The 21,556-nt window shown below is 40.6% G+C and overlaps 1 protein-coding gene across 3 annotated transcripts; it reads right to left on the bottom strand.

Annotated features, from left to right (window-relative positions):
* Positions 1–95: 95 nt before the first annotated feature.
* On the bottom strand, positions 96–21,044 carry inpp5b (inositol polyphosphate-5-phosphatase B). 3 transcript variants are annotated; one of them, XM_041942835.1, is made up of 23 exons: positions 20,779–21,044; positions 19,837–19,916; positions 19,387–19,484; positions 19,189–19,218; positions 18,985–19,095; positions 17,649–17,792; positions 12,467–12,557; positions 10,323–10,493; positions 7,996–8,097; positions 7,587–7,701; positions 6,522–6,638; positions 5,474–5,661; positions 5,188–5,299; positions 4,978–5,087; positions 4,191–4,326; positions 3,489–3,599; positions 3,076–3,241; positions 2,542–2,777; positions 2,256–2,363; positions 1,671–1,755; positions 1,169–1,296; positions 954–1,065; positions 96–519 (listed from the first exon to the last, which is right to left on the bottom strand). In XM_041942835.1, exons 1-23 carry the CDS (start codon positions 20,833–20,835, stop codon positions 410–412), a joined length of 2,718 nt encoding a protein of 905 aa, XP_041798769.1. In that variant the 5' UTR covers positions 20,836–21,044; the 3' UTR covers positions 96–409. The 3 variants fall into 3 exon arrangements, with proteins under 3 accessions (XP_041798769.1, XP_041798771.1, XP_041798772.1); XM_041942837.1 differs by lacking the exons at positions 18,985–19,095; positions 19,189–19,218; positions 19,387–19,484; positions 19,837–19,916; positions 20,779–21,044 and adding an exon at positions 18,116–18,461; XM_041942838.1 differs by lacking the exons at positions 17,649–17,792; positions 18,985–19,095; positions 19,189–19,218; ... (1 more) ...; positions 19,837–19,916; positions 20,779–21,044 and adding an exon at positions 16,254–16,352.
* Positions 21,045–21,556: the final 512 nt, after the last annotated feature.

Raw genomic sequence — 21,556 nt, 5'->3', positions numbered from 1 at the left:
GAAAACCAAACACACTCGTTTAGTGTGGATTCCTTTGCTTGTGATTGGCAACGTGAATTGAGAATAAAATCATCAGTGACACGCACCTTGTTTTCAGTGATTTTATATAGAAAAACAATATGGTGTTGAGATCAGAAACATTAAAATACAAATTATTTTTTAAATAAAATATACATACATTAAAAATTGTTATCTCTACAGATGCTTCATGACATACAATAAATGTTGTGTATCAACACATGACAAACATTGCTTTGAAACAACCTAATATCAGATAAGAACTGTCATTTACAGTCATTATACTTTATATCTATACAAAGAGTCACTTAAGAATATAAGAAATCATAGTTTATTTCAAATACTGGACTGTACAGTTTTTAGTGTTCAGGTTCAGCTTCAAGTTCTCCATCTAGGCAGACCCTTGGGTCAGGAAGTGCTGAAAGAACTCCTGAGTCTTCCTCTTTTCTGCAAGATCCTGCTTCGTAGGTGACCTCAGGAGCAAGGAGGCAAAAATGGTGGCTATGCAGAAAGAAAATAAATTATTCACACTGCATAGTGTAACAAAGGGTTCCTTTTATTTATCTTTATTAACCAGTAAAAGTTTTTGCATATTTAAACCAAACGTGAAAGAAATTCAGTGTAATAAAATAAGAATTAATTAATTAATCATCTTATTTTATATGTTACTTCAGTTTCTTTCCTTTATTTATGCAGCATACGTTTGGTCATTGTCTTTACCAGAAACTGACTGTTTTACACTGAGTATTAAAAAGATACTAAGTTCAAACAATCCTTGAGTCATAAACAGAACAATAAACAAATTTTAATTCATTTTCCATTTTGTTTTGTTTAGTTCATTTATCTTCACTTACTCAACATTCTGACTAAACCACAAAGCAACAGCAAATACAATGCATTCACAAATGAAAGTGCAACCTGTTTCCTTTTCTTACCCAAGATATTGACATCTAAACGATTGCTAGCAGAATTCTTCAACAGCTCACGGAGAAAGGCCGCTAAATAGTTGAACACATTTTGATGGCACTGAGGTAGCATGGAAATTACCTGAAGAGAAAATAAATTGACATTATATCAAAAATGGCAGAGATGAACTTTCTTAGAATGAATTAACGTTAATCAGCAGTTAACTGTGGGCTGTCTAACTTACTTTCTCACACTGACTGGCAATGGAGCAGCTTTCTAGGCACTGCTGGTAAAAGGAGAAGGGAACCACAGGCTCTGGGAGGGCATCTAGGAAGAGCAGCAAGGCTTCCGCCACTGAGTGGTTACTGCCCGCTGCAAGTCAATACAGAGTCAAGGACATAATACTTGAGCAGAATCTGCAAGTTTTGCAATGTAGTTTGTGCAAAACAAGAATTAAATGTTGACAGTATATACAGAAATACAGTGCGGTAGTTGCAAAAGTTACATTTTTGTTGCATTGCCTCAAAAAAGTGTTTGTCCAACATGTAAGTGGGTGACTAAAAAAGCCTACAAGTTGAAAGTCAGATCCGTGACCACAAAGTCAAAATAACAAAGAAAAAAAAGGATTACATTGCTTTCCTTTTTAAAATATATATATATTTAATATATATATAATATATATATTCTAGAAGATTAACAATATTTTTTCCACTGATTAACATGATAGTAATGGTTTTGAAGGATACGGAGAGAATCTGGCATGCCAGTGTCAAGGCAATCTCTTATGTCTGCAAATTCACTCCGGAGCCCAGGTTGCTGAAATATGTCTTCCTGCAAATAGAGGACAATACATATGAAATCTTTGTGTCCTAAAAAGCACATTCATTAAACCAAAAAGATACAGTAAATTACAAAGAGGACCACACTTGGGCTGAAGAAAATGCTCTTTTGGTTTGAGGCATATTGGAGCTGCAATGGACTTTGATTTAATTAAAATTAACAACACAATCCTGTGCTTCAATTACTTGAATCAAGGCTTTTAAAAATGAAGATTAAGTCCTTCCACCAAATCAATGCAAAGGCCCTACAACGCTCCTCGGCTGGCAGGCAAAAATACTGAGTGAAACAAGTGTCTGTGTAGCCTCAAGAAAACACTTTATTACATTGAGACTTTTTATTTTGCTTGATTCTTGTGGCATGTAGCAGCTTTCATTCATTTGTTTGTATAAGAAAGAATAACAAGGCAAAGAGTTACATGCTGCAAATCACTGTAAGGATATGAAATTGCAAACAAGAAAATTGCCAGCAGCAGCAGCAACTCATTTTCTGACCTGTTTGATTGCATTACGGAACAAGTGATCCACCATCATCCAGAGTTCTTTAGGAATGTCTAGAGGCTTTTCAGTGTTTGCTTCATTCTTGTTTCCAGACATCTCCGCCTGATGTTGAGAGCAAACAAAACAAAGAAAAGCAGTTTACTCAAAATGGAATCCAAATCTGCAAAGCTACAAAACAAACAAACGAACAACAACTCTGCTGTGGCCGGTGAGAAAACTCTGAATGCAGAGGTGGTTTTTCAAGGACACTTTCACTGCCTCTGCATGCGGGAGCACTCACCAGTTCACGGAGGGTCTCTTGTGGCATATCCTGGATGGGCTCCCTCATCTGACACAATGAATGAATGGAGGTACCGTAGCAGCTGGGCAGGTAGTTCCCTGTCACAGAGATGAAGTAGTCCTTGCCACGCTCCAGGTGGAGCACCAGGATGTCTTCGATCTGCTCCTTTCCAGAGTTAAGATCAGGTGCTGTTGAGCGGTTTACAAAAACCTCAAGCTCAATGTCCACCGAACCACCTAGATGTTGAGGGAGATGCACACTCAAAGTAAGGCTGTGGCTGAACTGTCATAATAGAAGAACTGATGCCTGCTACCTCAGTGAATTGTTATATAGTGCTAGGGTCACTACAAGCACTTACTGAGGTTGTACTGTTAGAGAATTTGTAAAGCTGAAGTTAAAAAGCCTACCACAAGTCAACATCACAAAGATGGTTTACTTAACAATTTTTAAAATCCTTAAAGGCAGCACAATGATGCTTTAATAAAATAAAATCTGTGACTCCAGGATGAATCTCTGACTTTATGTGCTACTCACCCTGAGCTATAAAGCCTTTGGGGGGGTTGGCTGTGAGCCAGGGCTTGCAGTACGTGGGCTCATTCGGCTTCTGGATAAACTCAAACTGACACGGGACCTGCCCGTCATTGAAGAGGCTCAATGTCTCTGCCTGGTGCTGCATGTATCTCACATCCTTAAAGTGGAACTGAAAGAAGAGGGATGGATTCATGAGGCAAGATGGAAAAATTCTTCTCTATATCATGTTTGAAACATATCCTCTAAATATCTGCACCAGCCTCGCAGTCTGAAATCAATACACAGTTTCATTAGTGGTGGTTTACTTACTGAATTCATCAAAGGAACACAATCAGAAGGCCATTTATTGTACAATATATCTCAGAGAGGTATTATAGCTCCCATTATACTGTCATATGACTGAAAGTGATGTTTACCTCTCGCTTGGCCAAGGTTACAGATGGAATACATTCATTTTCCATTTTGTCTATATTGCGTACAATCTCTTCAAAGGTCTTCTTATAGGTCTCGCTGTTTACTCTCTTGATCTGCAGGAACAGACAAGAGGGATGACAATGCAGGATAGACATCTGTGTTATATAACCTTTAAATAATACAGCAATAGATATGTGATGTGGTCTGTACAAGAAATTAGAGCATGTTGATGGGAAGTGTGCAAATAAAGCTGAATCTACATGCACTTTCCACTGATTTATCATCTCTTCTATGAGAGAGAACAGTGACTGTAAAGTTTGGCATTGAAAATAAAATTTGGCAATGAAAAAGGAAACACTGACACTGAAACACTTGTACTGGAAAAGGCTGTATTGGCACTGAAAAATGTTCCACTAAAAAATGTAACACAAACATCAAAAAATTTCTTCATTTTAGCCGGCTCAGCCCAGCCTGGTTCAATGGGGAAAAACAGAAGCAGAGAGGAACTTAATGTGCTTGTGGTTTGGGAGTTTCAGGTGAACTCAGGGAAGCCAATGCTTAATTATACAGTCACTGTTCTAGCCCCATACTCTTCTCCTCTGCCCTACTTTTCAAAGTACTGTATGTATGAGTTTCTTCTTTTTCTAACAACAGAAAGGAAAAGACATTTAAGATGAGATCGGTTAAAAAGCTGAATCATTTACCCCAGTGAAAAGCAGGGAACTGACTGGTTTGTGGTCACTGGTCTTCAAAGCCATGTGACTCTGATAATGCTTCTGCTTGATGTTCTTCCCTCTCCACAGGATACGGTCACACCATGCAGGCACTCGACATTTTTCACTAAATACGGAAGAAAGAACATATGTTGATGCTCAAGTATGTTTATTGCATCGGTTACCGTATAAACTAGCAACATAAATAAGGCAAAATTGCATCTGTGTCAGTGTATTTGTACATACTTCAAAGTTAATGATACGATCTCTGTTGGGAAATTCTCTTAGCAGGAGGCGCAAGAGCAGAAAATATCACACAACACTGCTCCTGCAATTTAGGGCCACATTAACTGTGAGGCATGTTTATTGATAACGTTAATTAACAGCGTGAAAAATGGGTGCCTAAAGTAATCTATTAAGGCCACCAGTGCAATTTAAAGTATGTTGTAGTTTTCTGATTCACAGTAGCTCTTTCTAAAGTGGTTGTAATGTAGAACATGAACAATGATGTTTCCCAGTTTGACTAGAGAGCCTCAACAAACATTAAACAATGAACGGGGAGACAATGAAGTGTTTTCACATTGCTGTGATGAGCTGAATTGCTCTGTGTGTGCTATAGATAGCACAACAACATGAGCACTTTCATTGTCAGAGTGCTTCACATTTCATTCTGCAATTACCCTTACTTTGACTGTGACCATTATCGTATCATTGAAGAATGATCTCGCTAAAAATGTTCCATTCTGCTATTTGCACTCAGGCCAACATATGAGGTTACCTTGTATCCCACTTGTCAGAGCCGGCATCGTATTTGTAGGTGGGCTGAAAATCAATTTCTCCCTCCACAAAGCCAACAAACACAGCCTCCTCATCGATCTGCCTCTTGAGCTGAGGACCAAATGCAGCTGGTGAGCATCATCACTCTAAACACGAATGAAGAGTTAAGACTATTCAAACAGCAGAAGGAAGAGCCCATTGTTGATATTACCTGATCATAATTGTGCAGCGCTTCAAAATCCTTCTTGCTGATTAGCTCCTTCACATTGTCGACATCAAGGTCACTGATTCTGTAGTTGAGGTCTCCAATCCATAAGATCACACTGGTGAAGGAGGCACAGTTGGATAGTGGGTAAGAATTAGCAATACATATCTTCAGTATCAACATGTAGCTTATTCAGCTACTACAAACAACATTCTAATCCAAAACATAAATCCAAACATCTTTCTCAAGAATGGTGATGCTCTAACTCTACAATATCTAATTGGTTTCGTACTCATGCTTCATGATAGTGAGTGGAGGCTGCGTGGGATCATGCTGGCGAAACTGGAGACGACTGCAAATGTCCTTGTAGTCTTGATTACGTCTCTCATATTCTTCGATGTGAGCAGCAAGGTGAGAGTTGACCACGCAGATATCAGAGTTGTGGAAGCGAAAACGGATCGCCACAGCACCCTTGTTTCCCTGTGAATCAATGAGTGATTGAAATTCAGTAAAACAACTAAAATGTCCTGCAAAAAGATGCCATTTTACATAGTTTGCAGTTATGCGCCTTTGCTTGAGATTAATCTGATATTATGCAAACACTGTGAATCTTGACGTGTTTCAGATGGTCCTTGAGGCAGATCATAAACCAGTTTCTCATTTCTGCAGGAAGGGATGGAGCAGCCTTACAAAGGCCCCGCACTGGTCACCAGCCAGCCATCTGCTCTAAACTGCAGGGACTGCTAAGTAAGCACAGCCACGTACAAGACAAGAATAACCTATTCTGCAACAGTGCACGAGGAGTCAAGTTGGAGCTGCTGGATCTAGTGCTTCTGGGATGAATGAGCTCCAAAGTGATGAGCAGTCCAAAGGAAAAACAAGACATCATCAGAACAAAATCTTTGTGCATAATATTGCCTTCCTTATTGCTATTTGCCTGCAGTTGTAATGTAAATAAAACACTATTATTTTCCAATTTGTTCATTTGCATCTAAAGCTGATGGGTACAGTTACTGTTGATAATAACTTAACGCTTGTGTGTCATGACTAATTTCATTGCATCTCTGGCAACATAAGATAAAGGAGAGTAAATCACAAAGGGGAAGGGAAGTTATTCAATATGTTGCTATGTAAGCAAAAATAAAAAACAATGGATGAGTGACACTGTGTACCATTTATGCTCTATGGACATAGAAAGGCAGCTTGCTTAAAGCACAGGCCCTGATTACGACCGCTCAACAGCTCAGTGCTGTTTATGACAAAATATCTTTACGAAACAGCAGTAAACCTACACGAGCACCGGTGCATGAAAGAGTAAGACCTGTAGCATCACTCCTTACCATCCTTCCCATGATGCCAGTGCCCACAGTCTCAGCCTCCACATCAGAGATGAACTGTGCATGCTCCTTCTTCACATAGAAGATCAGCATGATGCCCACCAGACGCACCAACTTCACCTGCAGCAGAAGACGAGTAGAATATAATTTCACACAGGAAAGGGAAAAGATGCACAACTATTCAGAGTAATGTAACATGCAAATTTAATCAGCATCTTAACTGTTTTTCAACTGCAATTAGTATAAACGGCGACTATATTTACAGCTGAAGGCGTTTAGCCTCACCCACTGACTCATCTCAAGGAAAGCAGAAGCAAAAAAGTACATAGTAGAATATGAAGCAGTTTTGTATGGTAAGAAGCAAAACAGCTTTAAACGTCTCAGTCAATTCTACAGGAGTCGACACTCAAATATGAGGGCGAAAACATTAATTTTTCAGCCTGCTGAGCTATACAGTGTCAGTTACAGATCAGCCAAGTGTGCTTTAGTCAGAGCATTGACAGTGGATAAAAAAAAAATGACGTCATTATACTGATTCTGTGACTTACAGGCATCCTAAAAGCCCTAAGATGACTACAGAAAAACAGCCCAGCGAATAAAAAGAGGAAGCTAATAAGACAGAGTCAGCACTCTGAGAAAAGGGAAGCAGATGAAAGCGAATAAGGGGAAGAAAAAGAGAGAGAGAGAAAAAAGCAAGGCCTGACTAAGCTCATCAAATAAGCACGGGTATCGTGTCTGTTCTTTAGGATTATCCTGTGTAATAATCCATGCAATGTGATGGCGTTGTGTAATGTAGACAGCTACTACAGCCGCAGGCACGAGGTAACTGCCACTTTAATGTAACACAAACACAATCAACGTTGTTTAAAATATTTCAACATGCAAAACTCGTTAAAACTGTTTACGGTACCAGTTCCCATGCTAAAAAGAATTAAACAAGCTCTACAGACAGACAGAATATGCAGACTGTGCAATAACATTCATAGGTCCAGTCCAAATACCAACTACTGGTTGAGAACTACATTTATCAAAACAAGGAAAGAAAAAAAAAAAAAAAGACTTCCTTACTAAGGCATACTTGGCATCTGGATGCAAGGCCTCGGACACAGCCTTCGTCCACTCCAGCTCTTTGGGGGTGTCATTGAAGAAGAAAGCCTCTTTGCTGAGGTCAAGCTCCTGAAAACTACCAGGACAGACAAACAGTAAAAATTTCTATGAGAGTTTGAGTCACATGTTTGAGCTGTAGCCAGTGCTTTCATTGTGTTCTCAAAACTTAACGACCAAAGTAGTAACCAGAAACGTGGGCAGGATCAGTGGACACATAGTGCTGAATCTGTGGGTGGCTATGTTCTCCTACTTAAAACAGGATCAATGTTGCATACATCTGTCAGAGGTTTGAGAAGTATACGCCTGTCTGTGTAATGGGATTAGGCAGACAATTGCAAAGCTATTCTGCAGCAGAGTGAATGTGACTTACCCCACGCAGTACATGTCAGGAGGGTAGACAGTGCAGCTCAGCCAGGGACTGAGGCTTTCCTTTGGGGTCTGTCCATTGACATTGTACGTGCCGAGAAAAAAGCTGAAACAGAACGGGGACAGATGAGAAGCGGGCACAAAGGAGCGTAATACAGTGCCACTATCGGTTTTAAAAAGTGTTTATCCTGCTGACTGTTCTCTAGCAAAACTTGTCTTTTCTATATTTTCCAGGTCACACCAGGGGAGATTAAAACAGTGAAACAATGACCTCAGTCTATCTTAAGCTCATGCGTTGCTGCTCTACTGCAGTACTCACTTGCTCGTTACTAGAAAGATTGTATTTTATGTAGGTTAAATGAGTACAAATGTTTTTTTCAGCACTGTTCCCATTCATTTAAGCATCAAATGGCTTCAAGAACGCCCTCCCCTAGCACTTTTCTGACATTGGAGAAGGGCACCCCAATCGTGAGAAGTGGTGAAAGGGCCAAGCTCTAGTCACTTCCATCCCCACTGACTTTTATTCTGCAGGCTCCAGAACTGAAAATCAGCTTCCTTCCATTCTCATCTCTGACCTTCAGGCAGCTGCTGCTCTGCTCGTGCTGCTGCACAGGAGCGGCACAGAGCTCTTTATTTTTATGCTGACTGCCATCACGCTGTACAACACTTTGTGGGCTAATGGACCTACCCTCAGCTAACTAAAAAGATGCTGAAGCTGTCTTTATACAAAAATCCAGGATTGCTGCTTTCCTGAGCTTTTTTCCTAATGTGCAAGTCAGCATGTATATTCAGTACACAGTACAGTTCGCTGCATTGAGATGAAAAGCAGACAATGCACATATGTCCCAGAACAATGCAACCTTTTCTGTACATGTGCAGTTTCTGATACAGGCAACTATTGAAGCTCACAAACCAGTCAGCACATCACACATCCTTTAGTTATTTACATACATATGTTTGAAATCCTCCAGAAGCAGTAAACTACACATATTCTGGGTATACTTTTGTAAGTATATATTTTAAAAAGCTATTCATTTCTATTCATTGTCATGCACAGTCACAAGGCTTCACAGCACGCTTTGAGCAAAAGGTAGGGAACATCTTGGAGAGGTTGTGAGTCACACATATGTAAAACTAAGACCTTCACACTCACACACCTACAGGCAATTTGCAGAAGAGTTCCCCATTAACCCACCCCATGTCTGGGGTGTGGGAGGAAATCAGAGCACCCGGAGGAGACCTGTACCAACAAGCAAATTCCACACAGAAAGGAGTGGGAATTTGAATAAAACACATGACCTTTTCGGTGTCAGGAAACCTGAGCCAACATGTTTCTTGATATTCCTATGGTGTTTAAATTTTACACTGAATAACATTAATATTTTTGCACATTTATGCACAGCATATAGACTATTTCCCTTTCCATTTCTTTGTGTCAAAGATGTTGTAATTTAAGCTTTTCATATCTAAGATTCCTTCCTTCATTCCAATTTTATCTATATTTCTTTCTATTCTTTGCTATATTCTGTCCATCGTTGTAAATAAAAAGGCACAGACCTACCAGCAGGCGGCAGTGTGGTTAATGGCTAAACCATGACGCTGACTTCAGGAAATGCTTATTTTACAACCATCTGATAGAAACAAAAAACCCTTAATAGAAATGTCTACAGGGATATTAATTTCTACAATAAATAAGAAATGAAATGAAGAGCTACAACCCGAGCTCCAGTATGTTAATGCACTAGGTTGTCGCTTTTCTTGACGCCGTCTGAGTGACTGGTGCTTAATTTAGCAAAGAGCTAAAGATACAGAAATACAAACCCACAGGTGTTGACTCATTTTTTTTTACATAACACTTCTAGGATCTTAACTGTGCTCACATTCACACTGTTCCAGCACAATCTGTCTTTCCTAGAAAGTTTTAGAAACTATTTTAGATTCTTAACTGGCCAGCAGAGTACAGCTCAACACAACTGTATTAGTGCGAAAAGATCCTGACTCTGAGCTTTTTATAGTTTCCCAAGTGCAGCTGGGAAGCAAATAATGATAATGCAGTTTGGGTATTGTAATATAGGTTAAATGTTGCTTGGTTTCAGGCTGAGCAAAATGAAAGGCCATATCACACTCCTATAGATTAAACACTATGTGAAAGCACCTATAAGCCCAACCAAAGTGTCAACACATGACTAAAATTAATTGTCTATGACAGTGATGTGATACTACCAACTGTATCAAGATCACCTAACTCTACATCCATGTGCTTGCAACAATCTGCAAAACACATTTTAAAATAGATTCAATACAGACAAGAAGCAGTGAGGAGTAAAATACCTGAAGTCCTCCAGGTAAGTGTAAAGGTCCTCATTCTTCAGCAGCTCACACCTGATAAGGTTGTCTCGCAGGCCGAACTGCGGCATGGCCAGTATCTGAGCTTTGTTAGACGGGGTGTGGCTGGAGGAGCGCACCAGGTCATCCCGGTCCTCTCGACTGGAGATGCCCTGACTGAACACCAGGAGATACGACATAGCAGTTAGGCAAGGGGATGAGTGGAGACAGCCCAAGATAGAAACAGGGTAATTTGTCACACTGGTGTGATTTCAGAGGTAGAAATAATAATCATTGTTTGGTTGATTCGATTTTTCTGTTGAAGTACGTATATATAGTTGCCAGCTCAGATTCAGAATACTCAGCATAACTGCATCAAGCCATACCTCTCCTAAAAGCTAGAAATAAAATCAGGGCACAACAGAGACATTACAAGCTGCTCTGGACTAACAGCCTAATGTACAGTAGAGCACCACAGGGACAACAGGGACCCAGGTTATGCAGACGAGCTCGATTTCCATGCTGTCAATATGGAATGAGGCTGAGGGGAGAGGAAGAAATGCAATATGCCTGGACCCTGTAATCTTCCATGCTGTAACTAAACTCCATCTTAGAGCAAAGGCTTCATTCCAAGAGCGGCCTCAGTGGCATCCAGGTTAAAGAACTGAACAGAACAAATTTGACAACTTTGCATGCATTAAACACTCATCACCAAGCTGCACACACGCAACGCCTGTTAACCTGTAAACCAGGTGGAGGAAAGTACTCACATCACTGTAATTCTGCGTCTTTATGCACTCATACATTACACACTAGCTCAGGCATGGGCAAACTACGGCCCGAGGTCCATATGCGGCCCGTTACAAAATTTAATCCGGCCCGCGGAACTTGAACAAATTATATCAATAAACCTTGTTAATGTTTTATTTTCCCTGCAATTCTGGCTTTTTCCCAATAGATGGCGCACTCTAGATACATTGAGCTTTGTTGAGGTGAAGCGTATTACTCCACGTTTGCGCTTTACTCTTCGACCCTCAGCCCTTCTGTAAAGATGAGCGGAGCTAAGAATGTCCAGTTTTTAATAAGGAGTGGACAACTAAATATTTTTGACTGAACACCGATCAGGCGGTGTTTAAAGACGATGATACAGCAAGAAAACTGACTCCAGACTTTGATGCGCTGGATAAAAAGGGAGACCAACAACACTGTTCCCCTGAAATTAAAAGTACGTTTCTCCGTTGTGTTATGTAAAAAATGCATTTGAAACTAATTTGTTCTGTCTGTTAAGGGATGCACATATGTGGTGCTCAGGTGCACGTACGTTCTCAAAACCAAGTGCGCAAATGCAGCGCGATCAAATATAACGCGCTCCACATACTGGCGCGTTGTCACTGTTCGTCCTCGCGCTGCTCGTTGTTGAGTTTTGGCATTAGGGATGATTGAATAGAAGGAGAGGACAGTAGACCTGCATCTCCTACCGTTTTTTAAATGAAGACAGTCAGGAGGAGACTGATGATGATGATGTCCTGAAGGATAACACAACTTTCAGTGCTTTAAAATAATAAAAAGAGTCATTTCAATAAATCGCTCAGTTCTGTGGGACTTCAAAGACAGATATTTAGTTGAAATGCTTTTGTTCATTTTCAGTTGAAATTAAATTACATGTTTTCTACATATCTCATGATATTTTATTTTCTCTTATGAGGTGGATTACCAAAACACTCCATCCATCTGCTCCTGGTCCGGCCCCCCAGTCAAATTTTAGAACCCTTTGTGGCCCACAAGTGAAAAAGTTTGCCCACCCCTGCACTAGCTACATGTTTTAGGCTTTACTGAGCGTAATCCTCAAAAAAAAGCTACTTAAATACTTTTTGACCTCTAGTAGCGCTATGCAGCAAAGTGTGTCCTTGTGTCGTTTGGTCTCTTGCATGGCACAACCATGTGATACACATTCCTGTCTGTGATTTTATAGTATTCTACTGATCCCACCGAGAAACCTCTCACACGGCATCAACAAAAGGCAGGAAAGAAGAAGGCAGCTAGCAAGTAAACATGAAAAGAAATTGTTAAGTCCACTGGACACAAACAATCCATTTTGGAAACCGTTTTGGTTTTGAGGGTTTCACATGTGGATGAATAAAAGGCCTTACCTCTCTGGGCTTGAATATGCTGTGGACTTCTGTGTGCCACTGTTAGAACCTTTCTCCTTTTCTAAAGTTCCCCTTTTGTCCGATGATTTCTCTGTTCGGGAATAGCAGGAGACAAAAGGAAGATCAGAAGAGTTTGTTTAGTTCAATTGGTTACAAAACACAGAGCATGAAGGTAAACAGCAGCATTATAGCACAGCTCAGCACCGTGTCTGAACTGCCTGTACTTGGAATCAAATTAATATCTTGTTTGTGCCAGTGAAGACTATGTGTCACTGTGTCTTGCTGGAGACTTTCCCATCAAAATTACCATAAAATCTGCCCTAGATATTGACAGGTTGCGACAAGTCACTCTAATAAGGATGAGCATATTTCACCCTTTTAGTAACTAATAAGGAGAATGTATTAAAGCCAATTATGACTCAGAATAAACACAAACACACGAGTCAATCATAAAACTGCCAAGTCAGGGCTCAGTTGTTCTGGTCAATTGACTGTGGCTGTCTTTTGCAGTTGGCTACAGTTATTGCATCCTAAGTAGCTGGATTTAATGGCCGAGTGTGAAGTATGAGACAGCATGGCCCCTGTCCCCTGCAGCTTGGCAGGGAACACAGCTGGCTCCTCTGAAAGGGAAAGTCAGGAAATTTAACTCTACAAAGTTGTAGCAGGATACATTATGGGTGCACCTGACCACCAGCAGCACTGCTTCCTGACCCAAAAGATGAGATACATCTGCAATAAAAACTAGTAGCTTCTATGTTTTTCGTTTTCATCATTCCATCACGTAGAGCTCATGTATATATATATATATATATATATATATATATATATATATATATATATATATATATATATATATATATATATATATATAAAAAACAATTCCTCATTTGAGAGCATGCACACACACAGCTAGGCTCAGACCAGTGAGAGCTTCAGTCCATCAAAATTAAGACATGTTGCACAGCTCTTCTCGAGAATTCACCAAACATTTTCAGCCATCTTGCCTTCATCAGGGCGGTGTTTGAGGCCATTTCCAGTTTCCATATATAGGACATTTTATGCAAAAGTTTACAGACACCATTTTCGTGCAACTTCCATATGAATTGGGTAATTTTATTAAAGTTTTTTTGTATGAAGTAACAATCAGAGGATTTTGTAAATACTATGTTTGAAGAAAAAGATGTCTGTAAGGTAAAGAAAAAAAGATTGGTGAATAAAGCATGGTGTTCTGGAGAAGAGTTGTACAACATGTCTCGTGTGCGTACACGTTCTCAAACTAAGAAATTGTAATTTTTTTTTATTAACATGAACTCTAATGGCAAACTAAAAACCAAGTTAATTTTGTGCGCAGCATGGCCTGTGGCTCTAATACCCTGAGATGAAGTAACTGGACATGGATATCAACAGTACTGCTATGAATAATAATATACAACAGTTTTCAAAATAAAGGTCACAGAGGGAAAGAAATAGCACAGAGTTAATAAAGCTACAAAACAAAGGGATTGGGACATTTAAAAGAGAAATCCCATTCAAACAATCCTAAATTAAAGGTAAAATATGTCAGAACTAAACTAACAAATCTTTACCAATCCCAACAGCACAATTTGTGTTAAAATGTATTTTTGTCACAGCTATGAAGCACCAAAGTCTGAGTCAATTAAAACAAAAACTACACTGCTTTTTGATCATTATTATTACCCCGAGAGTACAAGATTATTTTCTGCTGCATCTTTGTTTTAGAACGGAAATGTTCTCATCCCTCCAACTTTTCTAAGAAAACAGGTTGTGACCTGTGAACCAAGTACCAAGAAAAGGTCAACATGTCAGAAAAGCTTGCACTGTTTGTTTCACTTTGTATATATTCTAAAAAAAAAAACGACACAAGAACAAAACGAAAGGTGGTCTACTAACACCACAAAAAGAAAACCCCACCAAGATCAACCGACGCTTTAATTCAAAACCACGTATACAGGAAAAGGAGAGGAAGATGGCCTTTAGTTTGACTGAGAAAACCAGCAGCAAACTGTGAAATGCTTTAAGAAATGTGCACAGGTCTGCTACATTTGACGAGGTAAAAATCTCCTTGTGCACACATGGAAAACCCCACACATAACTGTCAAACAGACTCAACAGTTTTCAGACTGAAGCTATAAAATAAAGGGTTCAGAATATTAGCCTAACCCTCGGACTGCAAAGACTTGTGCCGATTGAAAAACAATGAGATGATAATGATAATATGATAAACCCATTAGAGACGGCTTCATTCCTGTTTTGCAGTTTGTTAGTTCCTAAAACCTTATAGTAACTCTCCAATGTTCTTTCTAAACTGCTTTCAATACGGAGATAAAACATATTAAGACTTATTTTCCTCAGTGGACCATACGGTATCTGGAAGAATTAGAACAGTAATGAAACCATGAAAACTGTAGCGTATGATCCAGAGTTTCTCATTGTAAAAATAATGTGAAGTGGCAAAACAAGAATTAAAACAAACCCAGAGGCTTGATTTGAATGCACAAATCATGGATAATATCAGAAAATATTAGCATATACACCGTCTCAGAAAAAAAATAAAGTGAATGCACTTTACTTACTACTGCTTGTGCCATGCTGAAGACAGTTATGTCACAATAACACAAGGGCAAAAAGCATGGCACATGGACTTTTTTTTCACCTGAAAGCTGCATACTTAACTTTATACCTTCGTTTTGTTCATAGTGAATCATTTAGCACGTAGTAAACTAAACCAACCAAGACTGCAAAGCTGTAACTGAACGAGCCCTGACCCCACGAGGGTCCTGTGCGTGTGTGAGCACTCAGTTTTTGTATTGCACGGCATATTTTACATTCCTGCACATCCTTTAGTAATCTTAACCAGCTAATGAGCTTAACTAAACGTTCAAACACTGTGGATGGGGTCGCTTGAAATCTGAACAACTGCACGTTTCGATGTGCGGTGATCAATCCGGTCCCAGACTGCACAAAGGTCAATATTGCACAACTTCCCCTCACGATCAAAAAATACAGGTGACTAACTACATAGGAACCATTTTAGTGATTTATTCTTATTCTCAGCTAAAAATGCACGGTTTTAAAATAGCTTCCTCTCGCCTTGACTAAACGTTTAGATGATTCGGCGCTGAACGGCGGAGAGGCTTTTGACACAGGTGGAGGCAAAGCAAACAGTGAACACCTCGGAGGCGGTCGGAGAAAGTTTACAGACAACTGATTTCAAGCTAACAGGCTACGCTAGCTAGGAGGATGAGCCACAAGTGAAAAAAAAAGCCTCAATCTGAAGACAGGCAGCGAAATAAAACAGCCAAGTGCCTGAGAAGCAGGACGAAAACAGTGTGTCGAATGAGTGACACAATTAAGTTTCACTAAAATACGTTATTGCAACACAAACCACAGCAGGTGTGTCATTTTCTGTCATACAGCGGCCACTAACATGAACTGTATTGAGCCAGGACTAACGTTAGCTATTACAAGTGTACCAATCATCTACCTGAGCTAACATTAGCGGTACTTTGGTATTGAGGCAGCATTAGTAATACTACTAGGACTTCAAACTATATATGATTCCGCCTGGCGAATACTGGCCCTCAAGCTAATCTGGCTAAAATTAGCTTCTTTGAAATAAGAACTAGCCCATTAAGGTTGCTACTGTACGCGATAGCATTAGCCAGGAAGCTAGCTAACCAGCAAGCTAATGCCATGGAGTGATGCAATGGCGTTTCCTGTCGCCGCCTCGAAACTACACAAAAATGGAATGGAATATTTTTCATACCAGAGTCTCTCATCACTTTCGACATCTCCCTGCACGGCTCGCACGCATTCTGTGCAGAAGAGCAATGTCCAGTCGGTTTGAGACCTGCCCATGCTAACGATGTAGTAGGAGGAGTTTACCTTCCCCTGCTGGCTGCTGCGGAGGCAGGAGGCTGAACAACCACAAATGCACTATGCATGCAATGCAGACGGAAATGCCAGGACTCATGCACTTCAAGACGAAATAAGTTGTGCAGATTGCGTTCTTGTTTATGTGCCTGTGACACCTACGGAAAAAAACTGGCCAGCAATGTCAAATGAAACACTCGCCAACAACACTGATATTGATGAGAAATGTTGCATATGTTTATGAGCAGCAGGTTTTTGTGTGTGCCTTTGCATTTGCATGCTTTATTCATGATATGCTTTGTATATGACGTGCATATCATAAACAGCATGGCTCTAACTTAGCGTGCAAAAACATGAAATAAACAGCATGGCTCTAACTTAGCGTGCAAAAACATGAAATTGGGCCATCAGCATGTGAGACAAACTACACAAAGCATACAAATTGTAAATCTCACAGCATGAATCTCATCTCATGAGAATCTTGCATTTTTTTAATGTGGTTGCCTATTCTGCGTCTATTATTTAATTACTTTATAGGCAGGGGGTACTTTACTTTTAAAGCCCTCGACTGTTTGGCTCTGTTATATGATTGTTTATTAACTCCATATCTGCACCAAGACCTCTTGGGCCTGGCAACCAAATGATGTTAAATGTTTTACAGCCCAGGCTGAAAACAAATGATGATGTTTTTGCTCTTTAATTTATGCTATTTGTATTTTATGTGCACCTGCTCAGGACCTTGCAAGGTGCTACAGCAATAAAATGTACTTATTTACTTACTTACTTACTTCGACGTCGCCATTTCCACATATCATGGCAGGATAACCACAGGCTTTATTAGTAAGGTTAATAATGGTCGCATTCCATTTTGTTTTGCCAGGCCCACTACTCGGCTGCTGTGTGTGCAGGCTTACTGTGACACTTAAATGGAATGGAGTCATCATTAATGTTATTAGCTACACGTGCGTCTTTTCTGTTATAACAGTCAAAATCTCTGTGGAAAAGGCCTGTCGTGTGACTGTTGTCCTTCCTCAAGTGGCGCCCTGCCGGCTTATGAGTAAATTTGTTACAGCTTATACGCAGCTAGTGCGTTCAAAGGAAGCGGTAATTGCAAAACCACCCCAGTATTATTATGCAACCGTTTGATGTTAGACTTTTATCTGTGTGAGGCCATCTATGCCGAAAAAAAAAAATGCCTCGTCATCCGCTCTACTTCTGGTTGAGAGAAATTTACTGGAAATGAAGACACTGGTTGTGAACTTGTGCTGAAAGAAATAAGATGACAAACCAGTTTTCCGGTGCTGGCTGATTTTAGTGAGTTTTGTTCCAAGGGGTGCAAGTGCTTGTCTGACAACTTCGTGGCCTCTGGCTGCATTGTTGTACTTTCTGATCCACTCGAACTTTGGTACCTCTGTGGGAGACTTGCACACATCTGAAGGAAGACGGACAGACAGACAACAAGAGGATTACCGTTAGAGCATTCGCAATATTGTGCGAGTGAAGAATAGAACAAGAGACTGAACTGAACTTTGCATTTTCTGCTCATTTGTTTTAGGCTAAAGTGGAGAAGATAGAGCAACATCAATGGTCTAAACAGTATAAACAAGAATGCTTATTTTTTGAGCCCGTTTGTGGTGTAACTCGAAGGTGTCTGTACTTAAGTTTGTAAGCCCACCTTTGTGTATTTTGCCCTACGGCTTAAAATGAGACTACAAGCTGCAGTGCATTAAAGAGATCTCACTTTTATCTGCCTACCTTTGCCATTTCTCACACCCTTCCTTTTAACAACAGCAGGCGCCAGGTCATTTAATCTTTCCATCACTGGTATCCTTCACAAAGTTAAAAGCCTTTGTGGCTCATCTTAGAGTACACCGAAACAACACATCGGTCTCCTCACGTGGGCTTTCCACTGCGAAAAACAGTTAGCCAGTCGAGAGAGTGGCACATCCCTAACGCGGTGGACTGTCCATGAACCTGTCAATGGGCTGCTCCAGTCAGACGAACAGGATGCAGAAAATAAAAAGCAGCTCAAGAGAAGTACTGAAGAGGAAGTTACGGGTCCTGGGGTTTTGACTTCTTTTCACCTTGTCCCATTGCAAACGCTCGCTGTGACAGGCAAACTACACAGAGCACACCACCCAAACTCCACCCTTCTTTCTCTTGTTTTTTTTGTCAGCCATGTGTCATTTACACTCAGTGACTGACAGACGAAGTGACACCACCAGTTTGCAGTACTAAAATTGGTGTAAGCTGCAAGGCACAAGCCACAGGAGCCTAACACATGTTCTTGTCTTTTTGTGTCTGTTTTTAAATTTATTTCCCAGTAAACTAATGTCATTTTTTTGGCACATCATGTTTTCACCATATAATGTTTCCTCAAGGCATGTGAAGACTGGCTGAGCAGGTTTCCTCCAAACAGATGGCTAGAGCAGATTATTTTCACTACTTCACACTTATGTGTCTCCTACTTGCTCAGAAAATAAAGATATCGACCCCCCCCCCCACACACACACACCTTACTAGGATTTCTCAAAGGCTGGTGGGATCCTCAATAAAAGTAACGGCAGCTGGATGTCATGTAAATAGATCACATGCATGCGGCATGTCTGCGAGGGCTGACCTACCGCTCCACGCCCTGTTGACCTCGCTGAGGAAGAGTCGTGAGTGGGAGCCAAAAGGAAGTCTGAGCTCTAACTCCTTTTCCTGGTAGCTTACTCTCACTCTGGTATCGCCACCTAGAATCGGACGAAGGCCGTTCAGTTTCATGTGGTCACTCAGTCATCTAGCATATCAGACATGAGCTAGAATGGATAACGAGGGTGACTCACCCACAACCGCAAGTTCCTCTGGTGAGGAAACTGAAAAGAGTGCAGCGTGAAAAAATGTGTAAGGGCACTTCAGAGAAATTACCATCATGCCATTATTTCACCAGACACAATAGTTATCTTGAGGAACACAATATTATCTGGCACCCTCCTTTTTAACTGCCAGTTTGCAATGAGGTCGAGTGTATGACAGCAGCTCACCCTCCACAACAGCAAATTCAAGAGAGATGGGTATGATGTCCTCCAGTGACACGTCATCAGCAGTAATGGCCATCCTTCGATGGGTATAAATAAAGATTCTACAAAATGTCAAAGACAGAAATATTAATTACACAAAATAGCAGTAATTTTCAGCATGAGTCAACAGTATTTTTACATCTAAAGGCATACGCAGGGGTGGGCACAATAAAAACACATGCAAACCAATACAAAATCTTTGCAGCTGTGCTGTAAATCCTGCCATTTTCATATCATATATAATTAAGGTTACTGCGTCAGATGGATTGATGCAACTCTGTGGTAATTTCCAAGGCCAGTTTGTGGTGTTGCCCCTGGATTGCATAATGCTATCGCCCTCTTCTCCTTGCACAGATATACTATTCAATATACACAGAAACATATATCTACTTTGCACTATGTGTTAAAACTCACGCATGTTCTTTTGTGGACTCCACCAATCCCAGCAGTCTGCTCTCTGTAACGTCATCAAAGAGGACATCACACTGCACAGCATGTTCACGGCTTAGTTAAGGATACAGTGGAAATGTGTTCCTTCAGTGGCACTTTGAATATTTCACCAGGAAATGTGACCTTCCTCTCATTTCAACTAATATTTCAGGCAACATTTAAAGTTTTTTGCTGGTTTATTTGTTTCCTATGACAAGTAGTATCATGTAACTAAGTACATTTAGTTAGGCACTTGTACACGAGTATCTCCAATTTCTATTAATTCCACTACATTTCACAAGGAAATACCGTGCTTTTTACTCCACTACATTTTTTCTGACATACCATATTTGCATATTATCATCAGATTCTAAAATAAAGTTAAAGATGCAATGTTAAGATTAGCTCCATTAGACCCCTGCAACATCAAAATACCGCTTACATGTTTGATTAATAATAATAAAATATGATAAGTGAAATAATGTGCATGTAATACTTTAAGCACATCCGGTTGCTAGTACATCTTTAAGATAAGTAACATAAAGAATGCCGGACCTTTACTTGTAATGGAGTATTTTTACTTTTAACTATAATGGGAAAGCAGCAGCTAGTGAAACACAGCTGCCACCTTGTGGTTGAAAGGTCTTACTACAAGCGTTAGGCCAGGTCACACCCGACTGAGCCTACTGCTGTAAAATACGTGCACTTTAAACGCATTGCCTGGATTTAAGTCACAGCGTCAGCACGCTAGTATTTATTTACTCAGAGATGTCAACCATGTGCCAGGGTCGTAGTCTCCCAGGCCTCTCTCCCCGGGCTCTGGTGCTCTTCAACGCAGTCGTGTTAGTTGAACTTTTGAAGCAGGTAATCCTCACAAAGGTTTCAAGTGTTGGTAATCCACGAAGCAGCGCATGAACAAAAGGATACTATGGTGCAGTTTTCTTCCCTTTCCAAAGTTTCTTGGATCGCGACGGACTGATCCATGGTGGAGACAGTTCGTTACTTATGTGGCAATTTCTGCCCTCGAGCCTCCCGCACGAAAATGCCGAAGGAGTTTCGAGCAGCCCCGTTTATTTCACTCCCAGGCGAAAGCCAAGCGCACAGCGGGAGGAGAGACGCGCCAGGAGCCCCCTGCAATGATCCGACATTATTCCCTTTTCGATCCAGATGTTGCTCTTCCTCCTCCGCTGCTGGGCCGAGCCGACTCTGCCACGCACCGACTCCGGATCGCTCCGTGCGCCCGCGCTGACGTCACATCTGGGCTGTCATCGGCACACTTTGGTTTGGATTTAGGCCTCAGTGATCCAAAGAGGATTATGTCCCACAGTAGAGCATGAAGTAATACCATACTTCTGCAAACTTATATCGAAGCTTTCGAGGGAGAGGTCAAACAGGTTTAAGTGGTCTTTTGTGTGATGGGAAACCCACCTGCAATACATTCATTCATCTTAAAATAACAGGGGCATGTTGCTTTCCTGGGTTAATTTTATTTCTGTGGTGAACTTTTTCATTTGCAACGGACCAAAAATAGATGAACTGACATCGCACTGAGATATTTAAGGCCAGACCCAGCTCTGACCTAGTTTTGTCATGTGCCTGAAGGACCTCTGCAGAAGCACCACTGACCTGTGCACAGTACAGCCCGACCAATGCTGGATTTACTGATATCGATATTAGGAGTTAAAAAAATCTGATAATGATATGT

Source organism: Chelmon rostratus, chromosome 8, assembly GCF_017976325.1.
Source record: "Chelmon rostratus isolate fCheRos1 chromosome 8, fCheRos1.pri, whole genome shotgun sequence".
NCBI lineage: Eukaryota > Metazoa > Chordata > Actinopteri > Chaetodontiformes > Chaetodontidae > Chelmon > Chelmon rostratus.
This window is presented reverse-complemented; position numbering and strand designations above follow the sequence as displayed.